The 17,775-nt window shown below is 46.6% G+C and overlaps 1 protein-coding gene across 8 annotated transcripts in view; it reads left to right on the top strand.

Annotated features, from left to right (window-relative positions):
• The window catches only part of MGMT (O-6-methylguanine-DNA methyltransferase), a 143,160-nt gene that overhangs the window by 122,140 nt on the left and 3,245 nt on the right, over positions 1 to 17,775 (top strand). For 5 of the 8 annotated variants that reach the window (XM_053949121.1, XM_053949126.1, XM_053949122.1 and 2 more), the window contains exons 6-7: positions 13,131 to 13,270; positions 17,298 to 17,772. In XM_053949121.1, coding sequence (XP_053805096.1) covers positions 13,131 to 13,270; positions 17,298 to 17,498 — 341 coding nt within the window. In that variant the 3' untranslated portion in view covers positions 17,499 to 17,772. Of the gene's footprint in view, positions 1 to 13,130; positions 13,271 to 17,297; positions 17,773 to 17,775 lie in introns of those variants that run through there. The other 3 variants (XM_053949124.1, XM_053949123.1, XM_053949127.1) reach the window with 1 other exon arrangement.

The following is a 17,775-nucleotide window of genomic DNA, read 5'->3' as shown; positions in this document are numbered from 1 at the left end:
CACTTTGATACTGACTTCATTTGTATGCAGTGAGGAAATAGTTCCATTTTATTGCATTTAAGCACTTTAATGAGTATTATTTTTAACGTGCACATTTACAAAGGAACTTACAGAAAGCTGAAGAATTTGCTGTTCCTTTTTTAGCCCAGTGAGGATCTTACACTTTGTTCACGTAGGGGAGCACATTTGCATTGCATGTTTCATGTATTAATTTTCTAGGCCAGGTTATCTTTGGCAACAGGATCTTCACAAAGCAACTGAGGGTGCAGATTTCTTGATCCAGAGTCCTTTGGGAGTGGATATTTGGGGCCGTGCTGAAAAATGAAACGGTAAAAACTCCTCATCAGTGTAACTCTAAGTGGAATTATAGAGAAAAAGCAATTCTGTGGGAAGCAGGGAAAAATAGAAGAGAGATGCTGGAGCCTCCCAACCTCCTCTGCCTTGCTGGGGGAGAACATCAGGATACCTGTGCTGAGTAATCCAGTGGTGACCCAGTGTGCTCAAAGGCTTGCAGAGAATTAATGTTTCCTTTCTCCCAGATAACCTGGCTTGGTGTTGCCATGTTCCCTGAGTGGATATAAAATAGGTTTGTGGAGGTACTTGGGGGATGCAAGGGATTCCTTCTGGCTGAATGTCTTGGATTGGAAGGGAATTTAAAGCTCCTCTAGTTCCAAATCTGTATAACATTCCAAATCTGTAGCACATGATATTGCAGTGTGGGAGAAGAGATAGCCCTGTTCTTGTAAGATGACAAAACAAATTCCAGTTTGCAACATCAGTTCTACGCAAGCTGATGTCAAAATTCGTGGATTTATTCCCCTTTCATAGAATCCCAGAATGGTTTGGGTGGGAAGGGACCTCAAATCCCACCCAGTGCCACCCCTGCCATGGCAGGGACACCTCCCACTGTCCCAGGTGCTCCAGCCCCAGTGTCCAGCCTGGCCTTGGGCACTGCCAGGGATCCAGGGGCAGCCACAGCTGCTCTGGGAATTCCATCCCATCACCTCACCACCCTCACAGGGAAGGATTTATTCCCATCTATCCCTGCCCTCTGGCAGTGGGGAGCCATTCCCTGTGTCCTAGCACTTCACTCCTTGTCCAAAGTCCCTCTTCAGCCTCCCTTTCCATTCCTTTCCTTTCCTTTCCTTTCCTTTCCTTTCCTTTCCTTTCCTTTCCTTTCCTTTCCTTTCCTTTCCTTTCCTTTCCTTTCCTTTCCTTTCCTTTCCTTTCCTTTCCTTTCCTTTCCTTTCCTTTCCTTTCCTTTCCTTTCCTTTCCTTTCCTTTCCTTTCCTTTCCTTTCCTTTCCTTTCCTTTCCTTTCCTTTCCTTTCCTTTCCTTTCCTTTCCTTTCCTTTCCTTTCCTTTCCTTTCCTTTCCTTTCCTTTCCTTTCCTTTCCTTTCCTTTCCTTTCCTTTCCTTTCCTTTCCTTTCCTTTCCTTTCCTTTCCTTTCCTTTCCTTTCCTTTCCTTTCCTTTCCTTTCCTTTCCTTTCCTTTCCTTTCCTTTCCTTTCCTTTCCTTTCCTTTCCATGTTGGAGCCCTGCAATGATGACCAATAATCTTGTAGGACCTATCTATGAATTTTAGAGCCCATGTCTCACACTTCCTTCATGGTGGTTCTGGATTCAATGTCCTGAGGTGGGATTTGAGGTTCTTGTTACAGTTTGTCACTTTATTTCTCCAAATTTGCCCAGTTTGTGCTCAATTTTGCTGCCCAGTTTTGCACTCCCAGGTGTAGTTGATGATCCTGACCAAGACCTCAAACTGAAGGCCCTGATGAGTTGGAAATTTTGGTGTTAGTGAGCTTAATTTATAGGGATGAGTTGAAAATTGTGCTTTATCAGGGTGTGTGAGCATTGAATCCTTCACCTACACCTTTGTTTTGGATTCACTGATGTTGGAATGACACTTGCAGCATATCCATAAATCTGGGGAGTTTTCTGCAGAACCTCCCTGCTTGTCCCAGTCTATGACCAGAGGGTCCTGCCTTCCCATCAGTGTAATCAGGAAACTGCATTTATTCTGATTGATTTACTTATTTACTTATCAGCAAATCCTCTGATTTATTTAGGGCCTGTGGGCAGGTTTGGGTGTCTCGTTAACAGGACGAGTCAGCCTGTGGGGCTGCTTTTCTGTTGAGTTCCAACAAAGCAGAATGAGGTAAATTCACTTTAATTTTTGTCATTTCCTCTGGAGAAGGAGAGGGGTGACCTTCCCAGAGCTGGCAAAAACAAGAATTCCAAGAAAGGGAGGGGGAAAGAGGGTAGAGGTGGGACCTGGAGGTGCATTCAGTGTACACCACCAGGGATTTCTGAATTTTGGGTCAGGTGCTGGCCATTGGTGACCTCTTGTCACACAGGGCCATGAGGGAGAGCAGTTCAAGCTCTGTCTGCAAGGTGCAGCTGATGAAGAGAATTTTGAAGCCGCCCAGGTGAAGTTCTTGGTGAGTCCCAGCTCCCCGACAAAGAGAAATAGAGGCAAGTCCCTCATTTATTTCTATCTTGAATGGGGAAATAGAAATTTAATTTTCTGGCCCAGTCACTTAGAAATTGCAGCTGAGCTGGTGCGTGGTGTCTCTGGAAGGCCCATTCCGAGTCTGTTCCAGAGCAGGAGGAAGGGTTGTGTAGCAGTAAATAATGATAAAATATGGCCAGTTAAGCTGAGTTTGCAGTGATAAGGCAGTGGTTGAGTTTCTGTGATCTGCAGGTCTCTTGTATTTATGCCACCAGCAGTTCCTGTGTGGATTTAAAATGTCCATAAAGTCAGTAAAAGGTTATTTTTACCTACTTGGCGCAATTTCCTGCTCCCAAAATCGATGCATTTGAAACAAAGCAAGAAATATTTGGTCTTGGAATGAGATTTTGAATGGGAAATGTTAGCCTGGAGAAGATTTCTGTCCCTGATCATTCAACCTGGAGTTAAGGCATTGTAGAAATACCAACAGGTCTTTCTTGGTGCCTCAGGCTTGAGTTGCAGATTTGGGATCTGTGTCTTGGTCTCTGCCTCCTCTCCTAAACCTCTCCATGTTCCCTGCAGTGCCCAGGTGGGAGTTAAGACATCCCCGAAACAGAACTGGGAGTGTTTTGCTGATTTTAAGCCACTGGTAATGATTTATGGAAGTCTTGCTGTCCCAGAGCCTGTTGGGAAGAACTTCTCCATGAGGTGCTGCCAGGAAGCTAAAAATACATAAACCCTGAATTTTCTGTTAAAATAACAGTATTAAATAATTAGTGATTTTCACCATGGCACTCCCTACTTCTAAAGCAACCTTTTAGTGCTTAAAATATACTAAATTGTTGCTTTTTATTGGCCAGGTGTTGGCTCTGGCACTGATGGCACTGGGCAGGCTACCGTCCATGCCAGTTATTTTTGAGGCACCCTGAAAGGGGAGACTTGGAATATTTCTTTCAGTGGACAAATGTGAAAGTTCTGGAGGGAACAAGAAGGCTGAAGGGGTTCTGCCTCTTCTCAGAGGTGCGAATAAACCCCCTGAGGGCTCAGTCCTGTTTGCAAAGCATCTGAAATGTGTACAGTGAGGAAATTTGGGAAGTGCAGAGGCGGGGATCCCCAACACAGCGGATCCAAACCCAAACCCATCATCTCCTGCCAGGTGATTGAGGTGCAGGAATTAAATATATGGCAGAAATTCTTCCCTGTGAGGGTGGGGAGGGGCTGGGATGGAATTCCCAGAGCAGCTGTGGCTGCCCCTGGATCCCTGGCAGTGCCCAAGGCCAGGTTGGAGCAGCCTGGGACAGTGGGAGGTGTCCCTGCCATGGTAGAGGTGCCACTGGACGGGTTTTTAAAGTCCCTCCCAACCCAAACCAGGCTGGGATTCCATCATTCCGTGCCCCTGCTCCGAGGCTGGCTTTGCTGCTGAGAAAGCCCCTCCATAAATACCCATCTGCATATTGGAGACACGCAGAAATGCTTCACGTTTATTTTTTGCTGCTCTTTGATATCATTGCAAAGTGGATAAATGCCTTCCATCACACCCGGCGTCGCAGCACGAGCAATATTGAGATATATTTGAGTGCATAAATGGAGCAGCCTGGCAGATCCATCACTTTGGCAATGAGAGTGGCTGGAGATTCAGGGCAGGCGTTTGGGGCTCCTCGGCTGCCTCAGAGCCGGCCCCACAACCAGGGAGATTTGTCACCCATGTTCCTCATTCCTCCCCGTTTTCCAGGAGCAATCTTAACGTTCTGCTTCCTTAATTGAAGATTAAGATGGCGAGATGTGCAGGAGTGATTAAAGAAGCACTTGTGGGAGAGGGGAGGCAGCAGCGTTTGGGGCTTAGCGAGACCTCCCAGGCTCCGTTCGCTTTCCCTTCTGGAGCTCCGAGCTCAGCCAGCCCTCCCCGCCTCCCTGCCTGCTCTCACACAGCGAGCTGGAGACCTTTGCAGGGAAATGCTGGCAGCAGTGCACCTGCCCACAGCTCAGGAAGCTGCTCTGGGAAGCTTGGAAGCCTCGCTGAACGGGGCTGAATGTCGTTTGCTGGAGAGGAACCCCGTTTCACATCCAGAGAAGGCGTGCGCCAGCCTGTTTGTGATTCTTCCGTGCTGTTTATTCCAAAACAGGGTGAAAAGAGCCTGGCTGTTCAAAGGTGGCTCTGGCCAGGTGAGCACCTGCTCTCCACTGCTGCTGGACATGGGGAGAGGGGACCCAGCTCCCGGGCACGGGGGCTCATCTGAATAGGTGAGAAACCAAAGTCAGCCAGCGCAATTGGAGCTGGATTCCATCACTCACCACTCAGTCACAACTTCTTTTGAATTCCTCGGCTGCCCTGAGGCAAAGGCTCAATGTTGATACTGAGATTAATCCCAAAAGAGCCCCTTATTTCTCAGCAGAGAAATTAAAGCTTGCCAGTTTTCCTTTCACCTGTCCTTCTGACAGCTCTGTCAGTAATGATATGCCTTCTACATGGTATAATCCCCATCCTATGGTAAAGAATAATTTATTAAGAAATTAAGGGGCTTAGCTCCTCTCTGTCGGGTTGGTCTTCAAAAGTTGGCTGATAGCAGAGACAGCATGATTATCAATGAAAAATTATTTAACAGTACCTTGGGGCTTTTTTAGACAAAGCCTAATAAGTCACATGGGTAGATATCAATCAAATTTATCCCCCTTAGATTTAGTAAATATTCCCCGAAGTTAAGTCAAATTATGTTGATTATATGGCTCCTCTCCTTGCAGTTCAGTGTGACTGTGGGGCACAGTCCTAGTTTAGGGAGAAGCATATTTTTAGCAGCACAGCAGCAGCGTGACATGTTTGCTAATAAAGCTGACACAGTTTCTCCCCGGCATCCCGGGAAGGCCGGCGGGAGGCAGGGTGACGACGCTGTTTGTCCCAAGCTGTGCCTTGCTGGGACTCCGGAAGCCCGGCCCGTGTTTGTGTGCACCCATCCCCAGCACCTTCATGCATTTTTAATGACTATTAGTGTGTTTAGCATGGCGCAGGAGATGAAGATGCGGCGCGTGGTTCCGCGGGCTCTTTTGTTGTCTCTGAGGCGCTCAAAGCAAGGTGTGATTTGACATTGCCCTCGCTGTCGTTTACGATCCGGGCGTGATAAAGGGACGTCAACGTCTGAAAACATTGCCTCGCGTGCATTGATGAAGTTGTGTCATTTTAAATCAGATTTTCTACCTTTTTATTGTTTTGATAACAAGGTTGTGCCCTGGAGGAGACACATGCTCCCGTGAGCTGGGAAATGTGTGAAACAAGTTTGTTCCGTTCTTCCCGTTGAGTGGGCTATTTCAGGAATATTATTATCACATGTCTATTAAACTTTGGAGTGTTTCGCAGAAGCGGGAGAGGCATTTACAAAGCAGAAAATCACCTTTTTTTTTTTTTTTTTCCCCTATTCTTATTTGGATCCAGCTGAAAATGTAGTGAGAAGGGAGTGTCAAACAAAGCAGGGGTTGCTCTTGTCTGTAATTAATTTCATTGCATCGGGTTATGAGAAATTTCAGTGTTTTTCTCAGGTGTTGAACAGTTCACCAGGCAATTGCAAATGGTGGGAAGAGATTCCTTGGGATGCTGTGGTGTGAGCAGCATAACAGGGATTTAAGCACAAGTTGGTACATTTTGAATACAGAGTGCTTTGGGTGGGAAGGGACCCTAAGGACTTTCTTATTCCAAGCCCCAGATTTATATTTTCAGCCATTTGTGGTCTAGGCCCACTGTATCAATCCCTTTTTCTACTCAATTGTTTAACTTCTCAAGGTTGTTGGGCTTTTTTTTTTTTTCCCTCCTCTTTTTATGTAACTGAAATATTAAAATAATTGACTTAGAAAAACACAACATATAAAATATACAGAAAATATAAATGCTGCTGCTGGAGGTGGGGTTTTCCCCAGCTCTGCCCACCTGAGCCTTACCTGGGCAGAGCACACCTCCCCCAGAGTGCACATTTCTGTGGGTGTGGGGCTGAGATTTTGTCCCTGTGCCCTGAGAATGACGCTGAGATCGTCAGAGCATTTATATTCCTGAGAGGGAATTAAAGCTGAGCCTGACTAAGCTTCCCGTGTGCCTCAAGTGAGCAGATCTGGCCTTAGCTCCTCCTGGAACCTGTTTACTCCAGGCTGCTCAGTGGCTGAAAGGTGGGTGATGGAAGCTGGAGGGGTTTTTGTGGTTTGGATGCTCACTGGGGCGGTCGTGCACGTGAAAAATTCGGAGGAGTTGAGTCTCCAGCAGCAGTGCTGGCACCAGGCAGCTTTGCTGTGGGAAAGATGCAGGTGGAGAAATTGAATCACAGAATTGTTTAGGCTGGAAAAGTTCTCCAGGACCATCGAGTCCAGCCACCCCAGCCCTGTCCAGGCCAGCAGTGTCCCTGTCCCCAGCTGCCACATCCACAGGGCTGTGAAATCCCCCCAGGGACGGGGACTCCCAGCTGTGCCAGGGCTGGGCAGCCCTTTGGGTGAGAAATTTTCCCTAATATCCGACCTAAACCTTCCCTGGTGCAACTTGAGGCCCTTTCCCTGTGTCCTGTCCCTCCAGGCCCTTGTCCCAAGTCCCTCTCCAGCTCTCTCGATGCCACTTCAGGCTCTGGAAGGGACTCAAGGGTGTCCCTGGAGCTGGAGACTCCCAGCCTGACTCCAGCCCTTGGAGCATCTCCGTGGCCTCCTTTGGGCTGGCTCCAGCAGCTCCACGTCCTTCTGCACGTGGGGTCTCAGGAGAGTGGAGCAGAGGGACAGAATGCCAAGGAGGAGGCTCCAGATCTCTGAGTACAGGTGTGGTGAGGGAAATTCAGTGCAGGAAAGCAGGGTGTGTTCTCAGGAATCGGCATCAAACTGATGCTGGAGAAAAATAAATTAATTTTATGCTGCTCCCCATCCCCTCTGCAGCACAAACCTTGGCTGCCACAGTTTGTTGGCTGGGAAGAGACTGATATTTCCTCTGTCTCCTCATCCAGAGCAGTTTTCTCCTCCCCTGGAGCAGCTGCAGCTCAGGAGAATCAGGTGGCTCCTTGGTGGAACCACAGCACTGCTGCTCAGAGCCTCACAAAGCACCTGCCAGGGGGTGCTGGGACATCCAGCAGGGACTTGGCCAGAGCTTTGCAATTCCTCCATCCACAGCCTCCCAAATCCAAGCCCAGCCTGGCTAGGGGTGCCCTGGCTTTCCCAGTCTGGAGCTGCTGCTGCTGAAGGAGTCGTGGTTTGAATAAAGCCTCGTTTGTGTTTGGAAGTTTGGGTTTGGAAGTTGGAATCCTGGGGAGTTCCAGGGACCACTGCTGAGCATCCAACTGCTCCTTTCCATCAGCTCTAAAATCCCACCTGCTCCTGCAAGTTGTAGTAAACTGCTCTTGAGGTATTGTGTAAAAAAAAAAATGGGTCAGAATATCAGCTCCTGCTCGAGTTAAAACACCCCCTGACTTCCAGGGAGTTTAACTGCAGAAATACTGCTGGATGAGGTCCAGGGAGAGTTCCTTGCTGCTAAGGATAGAATTTGGCCCCACAGCCCCCTCAGAAACCTGAAGGGAGCCGTGTGTAAAACTGTGTTAAAGCACGGATCAGGAACAGCTCCCACTAATTGGGTTTTAATGGAGCTCACACCCAGTGTCAGCCAGCCTGAGCGTTCAGGGTGTTAAAAGGAAGCATTTTGGTCCATTTTTCACTGAAGTGGTGCAGACAGACAGCAAGTTTCTACATTATAGTCGTGTTTCTGTTTTATTACATCACATTTTGCAAACTTTCATACACAGGCAATGCATAAAATCTTAATAAAATGCCTGATATTTGATGGAATCCCAGCCTGGTTTGGGCTGGAAGGGACCTCAAAGCCCATCCAGTGCCAGCCCTGCCATGTGTTGACACCTTCCACTGTCCCAGGGTGCTCCAAACCCTGTCCTACCTTGCTTTGGAAACTTCCAGGGACGGGGCAGCCTCATAAAAAGAGCAGAACATTTGAATTAAACAATTATCTCCTCACATCTCACTTGCTAGGTCAGTCTGTGGTAGGGTGACAGGTTTAACATGGCTTTAATAGTAAAGAAACCTGAAAATTGCTAAAAACCTGCTCTCTTGCTTGGATTGATGGTTTACACCGTTTGTTGTCAGGAAAAGTTCTGCAGTGTGAGTGTGAACTTGTTCTTCCCAGGAGCCACTTTGAGTTTTGTGGCTCAGGTGGGAGCTGCTGTTTTCTAGACAGATTTGGGTATTTTTCAACTGCTCTGCTTGAATGTTTTGGGGTTTGTTTTAGTTTTTTGGGTTTTTTTTGTTTTGTTTTGTTTTTGGGTTTTTTTTTGGTTTTTTTTGTTTTTTTTTGTTTTTTTTGTTTTTTTTTGCTAATAGAAATAACAGTAAGAACCAATGAGTGAAAAAAACCAAGAAAAGTTGCCTGTGTAGTACCCCAGGCAGGCTGTGAAAAAGCTGCCGAGGAGGAGCAAGTGTTTATAACTGTCTTTGCATTTGCAAAACTCTGGGGGAAAAACAAACAAACAAAAAGAAAAGCAGGGAAAAAAAAAATCCACAAAAAGAAACCAACATGACAAACAAAAACTAACATTCCCAGCAATCAGGGTTGAGGGGAAGGAAAAACCAGTCTGTCTTTAATTCCTCTTAATCAAAGAGAATAAAAAGGGTGGAAAATCAGGCTGTGGGGTTTTTTGAAGGTGAGATACAGAGGGGACAGGAAGGGACTTGCACTGGTCCCTCTGCTCTTCCCTCATCCCTCCCAAATCCTGAGGGACTGAACCTCTCACCAACCCCAAAAATCCCTTTAGAGATTAGATAAAACATATATATATAGATAAATAATATATAATAGATACTATTTATTGGAAGGTGTCCCTGCCCATGGCAAGGGGGTGGAATAAAGTGATTTTCAAGGTCCCTTCCAACTCAGACCATTCCATAATTCCATGATTATTAGTTAGAAGTGTATGATTTTCCTTCTTTGGACCAATTCCCACCTCCAGTTACACTGTTAAAAGTTACGATACAGCTGGTGTTCAAGTAAAATTGATTTTCTCTCCATTTTCCCCATGGATTTAACATGTTTGTGTGGAGAATTAAGGCCCAGTGGGCTGGTAGGAGGGACCTCTGAGCATTTAGGCATTAACAGCAGGTTCAGGGTAATTTATCTGAAAATATTCTTCCCTGTGAGGGTGGGGAGGGGATGGGATGGTGTCGAGTTTTATCTTCTTTATTCTTCAGAGAGGTCCCAATCCTAACCGGTGTCCTCCTCACACAGGATCACCACTAATGTCAATTCTTCACTTCTTTTTCTTCTGCCAAGGTGGGGATTAAATGTGTGAGAGGGTATTTCTTGTTGGGCTCAGATGTTTATCAGTTCTTATCTCTGTCACAGTCTCACAAACCCTGAGTTCTGCAGCACTTCACTCCAACAGACTAAAAATGGAGCCTCATTTCTCTCTCTCCAAGGCCTTTTAAGGATAAAGTGTCCAATTAAGAAATGACACCACAATTATTTTTACTCTTAACTTAATAACCAACTACCTGTGCCTACAATGTGGACTTTTTTATCCAAGTACACAAAACCACCCAAACCCATGGAGAAGGAGGTGGAGAAGAAGGTGGAGAAGAAGGTGGAGGAGAAGGTGGAGAAGAAGGTGAAAAGAAGGTGGAGGAGAAGGTGGAGAAGAAGGTGGAGAAGATGATGGAGAAGAAGGTGGAGAAGAAGATGGAGAAGAAGATGGAGAAGAAGATGGAGAAGAAGGTGAAAAAGAAGGTGGAGAAGAAGGTGGAGAAGAAGATGGAGAAGAAGATGGAGAAGAAGGTGAAAAAGAAGGTGGAGAAGAAGGTGGAGAAGAAGGTGAAAAGAAGGTGGAGAAGAAGGTGAAGAAGAAGGAGAAGAAGAAGGTGAAGAAGAAGGTGGAGAAGAAGGTGGAGAAGAAGAAGGTGGAGGAGAAGATGAGAAGAAAGACCAGCCACTGCTCTAAACCCTCCATCTTGCTGTATATCAATTCCTGTATTCTAAACCCTGAAACTATGAGTTTCCCACCCTGTGGCATCACACACTTCTACCCAAACTCCACCCCCACAATCCCAGCTCTACCATTCCATTTTGGAAGCTTCTCCACGGCCTCAGGTCAATGCAGAGCTCTCCTGGGGGTCAGTGCCTGGCAGCACAGAAAGTCCAAAATTCTCAGCAAACAGGGCTCCAACAGGATGGAATTCCCAGAGCAGCTGTGGCTGCCCCTGGATCCCTGGCAGTGGCCAAGGCCAGGCTGGGCACTGGGGCTGGGAGCACCTGGGATGGTGGAAGGTGTCCCTGGTGGTCAGGGGCTCTCCTGCTCACCTGGAGGGGGGTTTTTGCTGGCCCCACGTGCAGGTGGGGGGCACAGGAAGGACAAAACCTCGCGATGCTCCTGCTGATCGGCCTCCCCAGGACATGGAGTTCTCATGGAGCCAGAGAATTCCTGTGTGTTCATTTTTATGTGGGGATTTCACAGCACTTCGAATCGAGATTTAACAGCGTGAAACGTTGGCACACCGTGAAAACTGGGCAAAGTTCAGCTACCTCATCCGGGCAGGTTGTGCTCACAGGCACTCACACTTGCAGACAGTTCAGTAGCAGGATTTGGCACTGCCTCCTCGAGCTGCTTAAACTAATTAATTAATGCCTTTGCTCCCCGCAGGATGAAGTTGAGTTTTCAGATACACTCCCAGAATGACGTGCGTGATTGCTAAATGTTTCCTTCTTTTGAACTCCACGAGTGTGGAGTTTATGTGGGAGCAGGGGCATGGGTTTCTCCCGTGAAAAATGCCCAGTGGCCCCGGCACATGGATCATCTGTGCCCCTGTGTGTGAGAGGAGGATAAGCTGTGTCCCTGTGCCGGCCTCTCCTCGGGAATTTGGGCATCACCTGGGGCTGTGCTGGTGCTGGGAGGGCTCTGCAGCTGCCCCGTCCTCCCCCAGCTGCTCCGTGTCCAGGTGCACTTTGCCCCATTTTCTCCCTGGTTCCAACAGCTTCCCAAAAAGTTTCAGGTGCACCCCACCCCAACCTGCCAAAACTGAGGGTAAAACAGGAATTTTCTGGACTGGGTGTTGGTCATTTAAAAGATGCCATGGGGCAGTGACTCCCCAAGACCCCTGAGCAGGGGGGTTAAAGCTGATCCTGCCAGATTAAAAAGGTTAAGAAAATAATAAGGAGCAGTTTGATTTGAAATAAGCCTTTCTGAAGGAATCACAGTAAACAAAATCTGTTTGCCTAAGGAAAGCCTCGTAGCAATCAGGCAGTAACACAACTGCTTGTGCTAATGAACCCAAAGCTGTTAATGTGGTTTCTTCAGTTAAATTGATTCATGAATTTTGAAGAGAACATTATCTAATGAATTTTCTTTGAATAGAAAGCAATTAAAAGGACAAATCAGTCTGATTAACCCCAAAGTCACCCTACTGCCACAAATGGTGTACAGTTTGAAATTATATCATAAAAAACTAGAGCAGATTTGCTATCTCTTTGCCCTCTACTAATCCATGTAAATTAATGAACAACAAAGTTAATTTCTTTGATGACCCTTTTCTCGTATCACCTGGATTATGCTGATGTTTAATTTGCTTAATGTTATAATAAAGACTAAACAGATTTTTTCAATGAAGTGATTATCATTCCCTTCAGTTAAGAAGTGATTTTTATTATTTAACACACACATAACGCCGTATGGGTTTCCTTTAAGAACAAAATCACATTTCTTTACCTTCCTACGGAAGGTAATCAATGTCTTTTCTGACAACTAAAGAAAGAAAAGGTCTTTAATCAGTTTGTTTCTTTGCCAGAGTGGGAGGTTGATGCTCTCAGCTGGAGGAAGGAGTCTCTTCTCCTTTCTTTTCCCCTTTTTCAGTCACCAGCTCACTCCTCTCAGTAAGTTATCCAAGAGTTAGCTCTTCAGAGCTTTTCCAAGTGCCTTGGAGGAGCAAGAGGTGTTCAACCCAACTCAAATCCAAACAGGACGATCCCTTTTCCTTCCTTGAAACAATCCTGGGCTGGGTAGCACCCTGAGATGCCAAAGAAAGCCTCTCCTAATGCATTTGCTTATTCATTATTTCAGCTATTGGACCACTTAAAGCAATTTGCTGCCGAATTAAAATTAAAATAATGGCTGATACATTATATATTTTTTTTTCCCCTGTACCATTAAGGATGTGCAGGACGTTCAAGGTCACAGCTAGTCCTCACACTTGGCAGTGTGTGCAGTGCTGAGCAGTAGCTCGGGGGTCCCCACTATAAAATGCAGTCAGGCAGGATAATTCGGAGTTTGCTGGCTCTAGGGCATCCCAGCTGAAGTTGGAAATTAGCTGGAGATGCCAGGCCTTTGTCAGATAGGTGCAGCCACTTATTCCTTCCCTTTTAATGTGACTCTATGCTAATTTATACTCCGCCAATTTAATGGGAAAAGCCACATTGTACGAGCTAACAGGATAATTGTACTCGAAGCAAATTAAAAATACAGGAAAATCAAAGCCTTAAATCCTTTTTTTTATAGTGATCAGTTACTCCAGCAGTCATGTATTTAAATGTAGCCATAGAGGGCACAAGAGCAGGACAGTGCACGGGGCTGTTCCAGTTCAAATTACAAACCTGCCGTTGAGCCTCGCTTTGCGTTGGGCTTTTTTGACTGTTCCGTCCTAATTTCTCCAGTCAAGCAGTGCTCTCTCCCTCTGCCTTGCAGATTCCTTCACCAGGCAGGTGCTGTGGACACTGCTGAAGGATGTCAAGTTTGGGGAGGCTGTTTCCTACAAGCAGCTGGCAGATCTTGCTGGCAACAGCCGGGCAGCCCGAGCCGTGGGTGGAGCCATGAGGAGCAACCCGGTGAGTCCACGGCACCTTCCAGCCCAGAGCTGCTGGGAGATGCTGGGTTTGGAGAGCTCGGCAGGCTAAATGCCATTAGGTTAAATTTATCTGCTCTGAAAACTGGTCTGCCATGAGGAATAAGGTCAGTAAGTGGTTTTAATCAGCAATAATGCACAGCCCGGTTTAGTGTGATTTATGCCCTACCTCTTATGGGGTTGGGTTGGGAGGAGAAACACTCCTGTTACTCACCAGCCTCTTCACAGTTTGTGGTTCTCAAACTTCCTTGCATATTTTTAGGTTGAGGAAGTCTTTTATCTTCCACATGGGCTTCAGTTGGCAGATTATGAGTGCTTTTGGTTGCGTTAAAAACATCCAAAAGCCGTCCACTCTGGCATAAATACAATTCTGAAAGCAAGGCCAGGAGCACCCAGGGATAGTGGAAGGTGTCCCTGCCTGTGGCAGGGGTGGAATGGGATGGGTTTAAGGTCCCTTCCATCCCAAACCAGTCTGGGATTCTGGAGGTGAGTTGCCTGAATTTGAGCCAGCTGGGGAGAGCAGCACTCCAGCATAGATCTGTGGATTTGGGGGAAAAATGTTCTTATGCTGAGTGATCTGTTTTCCCTTTTCTTTGTCTGGGTTTAGCTTTTCGGGTGTGTTCATGCACCTGAGTCACCAGGGCTGGTGTGGTGTTCAGTGGGTGCTGTGTGGGTTGGGATCAGCCCCATCCTGGAGGGTTTGGGGGCTCAGCTGGATGTACCTGCACTGTTTGAGGAGCCCTTCCATCCCTAAAGCCACACGGCCAAAGCACCCCAGAACAATTCGGGTTGGAAAGGACCTTAAAGCCCATCTCGTTCCACAATTGCCCATGGCTAGCACCCAGCCAGGGAGACCCACACAGTTCCACGTGGGGTTAAGCTTTGAGCCCACCCTGTTATTTGCAGCATCCAGCTGTCCCCGTGAAGCAGTTCCTGTAAGCAGTGTTTTGTCAATACCCCTCATTGTACTTGACAATACAAACTATTTTAATATGATGGAATGCTTTCCAATATAATCTGGTGTACATTAAGATAAGGCAATCCAATGCAAACCTGCAGGAAACAGTTCTCAAAGAATAACAATCCACTGTTGTGCAAAAGGAGATGTAATTGCTGTCGCCTAGAAATGTACCCAGCTTTGCCCTCAGGCTGCAGTGGAGCAGCAGCATCCAAAGTAGCAGTAACAGCAGGTTGTGGTGTGAAAATTCCTGCTTTTTCCCCTGTGAGGAAGGATGAAAATAGTTCTGAAAATATACAGCAAAGCTCCTGCAATTTTTTTAAATGGGGTCCTAGTTATTATTGCCATTTCCCAGCCCATACCGTGGCTGCAGTGGTTTCTGTCCCCAGCAGAAAATTTTTAAGCTATGGTTATAGATAATAATGTATAGCTGTAGGGAAAAAGAGCTGTATTAATATAATACCACTTCAATATTTCATCATAGAAAGCTGATGATTAAAAAAAAAAAAAAAAAATCAGTGCTGTAATGAGAGTCCTGCCCATCGCAAACCACAATTTTGCCACTGCTCATCTCCTGGAGGTAATCTGAGATTCCATCCATATTCCACATGCAAAAAACACACACACATCATCCTCTTGCACCTGAGTGTGAGCAACTGTTCCCCCAGAAATGTCTCCGTGGTCCTTCGCCTGTGAGCCATCGTGTGCAGCCTGGCTGTGTGCAATGCACACGGATTTTATGCATGAGGTGAAAGATAAAGATAAAATGTGGCACTGCAAAAAAAAAAAAAAAAAAAACAAACAAAAAACCAAAACAAAACCCCTCACCTTTGTTATTTCTGTGTGTAAAGGCGTCAACTCTTGCGAAAACAGATTTTCTGACCCAATTTGCAACTCCACATTGCAGCCTTGTAGAAATCTGATTAAAGAAAATGCTGAGAGGACTAGTGTGAAAAAACACAGGAGATCAGAGATTGCTCACAAGGGTCTAAACCCTCAGTCCAAACCCCAAACCCAGCCCTGGAAGGGCTCAAGGCTTAGAAGGGGCTAGGAGCAACCTGGTGTGGTGGAGGATGGATTTGTGATAAACCTCCTTTAGTGAGGATGGTAGTACGAGGAAATACTTTGAAATAACCCTGGGCTGGGCATCACATTGTCCCTCAAACACTTGGGTAAAATCACAAACTCACCTTTCTCCACCAGATACCAGCATGTTTCTCCCTCCTATGAGTCAAGGCTTGGTCTTTAGTTTGGGTAGAGTTTTCCACGGGTTTCCCCTTGTAGTTGGGATGCTTCACATAATTCCTGAGCTTCAGCTTCGTGAGAAGGTGGAAGAGGTGCCAGCAGCAGCTGCCTCAGTCCATGCCCAGGGCAGGGTGGGGATGGCTCACCTTTCACAGGAGAGACTTCCCAGAGTTTGCTGTGGTTCACACTGATTGCAAGGCCTGTGGTCCTCAAAGGGAACCCATAAAGTTCAGTTAAAAATCTCGTTAGGCTGGTAGAGGGGGGGCAAAAAGAAACCACAGAAGCTCATGGGAGATGGAGAATGTTGGGCTGATTAGTCCAAGGCCATCCTGAATGAGTGTTCTGTGCCTTAAATAAGACATCTTCACGGGTCTGATCACAGCACTCAGAGCTGCCTGCCCTGGGTTTGTGCCCTCCCCAGCTGTGCTGGTCCTTGGGGGCAGCCAGGGGCACAGCCTGATCCTGGCACCAGTCTGCCCTAAATCGAGGGTATTGCACCAACCCATCCTGAATCACAGACTGGGCATTGAGCTGAATCACAGATATTCAACCAGAATGTTTGAGCTGAATCACAGATATTCAACCAGAATGTTTGAGCTGAATCACAGATATTCAACCAGAATGTTTGAGCTGAATCACAGATATTCAACCAGAATGTTTGAGCTAAACCACAGATATTCAACCAGAATGTTTGAACTGAATTACAGATATTCAACCAGAATATTTGAGCTAAACCACAGATATTCAACCAGAATGTTTGAACTGAATTACAGATATTCAACCAGAATATTTGAGCTAAATCACAGATATTCAGCCAGAATGTTTGAGCTAAATCACAGATATTCAACCAGAATGTTTGAGCTGAGTCACGGATATTCAACCAGAATATTTTGAACACTGGGGGAGTGGTGGTGTGTTTCTGAGAAAATTGTGATGGGTAGATCTGAAATCAAGGTACCTGTGTGTTCATCCATTGAGGTAGGGAGTGTCCTGAGCTGGAAGGGACCCAGGGATCATCCATCCCAGCCCTGGCCCTGCACAGACACCCCAAAATCCCACCTGGGCACCCCTGGCAGCGCTGTCCAAAGGCTCCTGGAGCTCTGGCAGCCTCGGGGCCGTGCCCATTCCCTGGGGAGCCTGGGCAGTGCCAGCACCCTCTGGGGAAGAACCTTTCCCTACTATTTTCATTCCCAATACCTTTGCTTCCTTTGGTGGGCAGTGATAACCTGAGACCCACACTGGGTCACATCACAGGATTTGTTTCTGCTGGAGAAGAGATGGACAAAAAGCAGGGGGTGGAAGTGGATGCTCTCTAAGATCCCTGCCAGCCCAAGCCATTCTGGGACTGTGTGACATGAGCAAGGCACAGGACAGCTTTTTGCTGAGTGTGTCTCAGTGTGATCCCTCAGCTGTTTCCATTATGGCCTGGCTGAGCCAGGCAGATTCAGCAGCTCTCCAGCCACGCCATGGGACAGTTCCCTCACCTCAAACTGAGCGCTGGGAACAACCAGAGCGCCAGGATTTCCTAAAAGCAGTTCAGAGTGATCCATCCTGTGGGCAGGGAGGTTTCCCCCAACCTTTTCTCCCTAAACAAACGCATTCTGGAGGGGTTGGTTTATCCACAGATCGCCAGGAGCGTTAATGACCGGCCCAGCCTTGTTCTGCCACTCACCCAGATGGCTGTTGATAAAGATTTAGCATCATGTTCCGAGTGTCAGGGCTGTCAGTAGTGCTGAACCATTTGACCAGAAGAAAAAACGCACAGGGAGCTATTGATTACAGCTTCTCAGTGTCACTTGTTCACCAGGATTTAGGTATTGATGAGGCTGCGAGTGAAAACAAGCTCTTTCCCTTGTGGGCCTCTACCCAGAAGAACAAAAGCGAAGTTGGAGAAAAATATTCAGCTGGTGCCCGAATCAGAGGGACTCCGGCATCGATCCGAGGGCTCCTTCATATTATTTTTTTGTTGGAGACAAATCTCTGGGTTTGGAAGTTTTATAGCGTTTGAGGTAGGGGCTGTGTGTGTGTGATGGATTCGTGGAGGAGAGGAATTAGATTTCACAGCATGAAGATTTCAGCGGTGCTATAATATTATGAGCTGCTTGGTTATTGATAAAAATTACATTAAATGTAGCTGAGGCATTAAAGCTCCAGACTAGGGTAGTTCTCCCTCTAAAATGTCCTTAGGGCCCTAATAAATTTTAGCAGGTTTAATTATTTTAGTAGGCTGAACGTTGTCACCACAATTAAGCCAAACTGAAGCAATATTCAATATTTTTAAATTA

The sequence above is a fragment of the Vidua chalybeata genome, chromosome 8 (assembly GCF_026979565.1).
Source record: "Vidua chalybeata isolate OUT-0048 chromosome 8, bVidCha1 merged haplotype, whole genome shotgun sequence".
Lineage (NCBI taxonomy): Eukaryota > Metazoa > Chordata > Aves > Passeriformes > Viduidae > Vidua > Vidua chalybeata.
The sequence above is the reverse complement of the archived record's forward strand: the minus strand, read 5'-3'. Positions and strand labels throughout refer to the sequence as shown.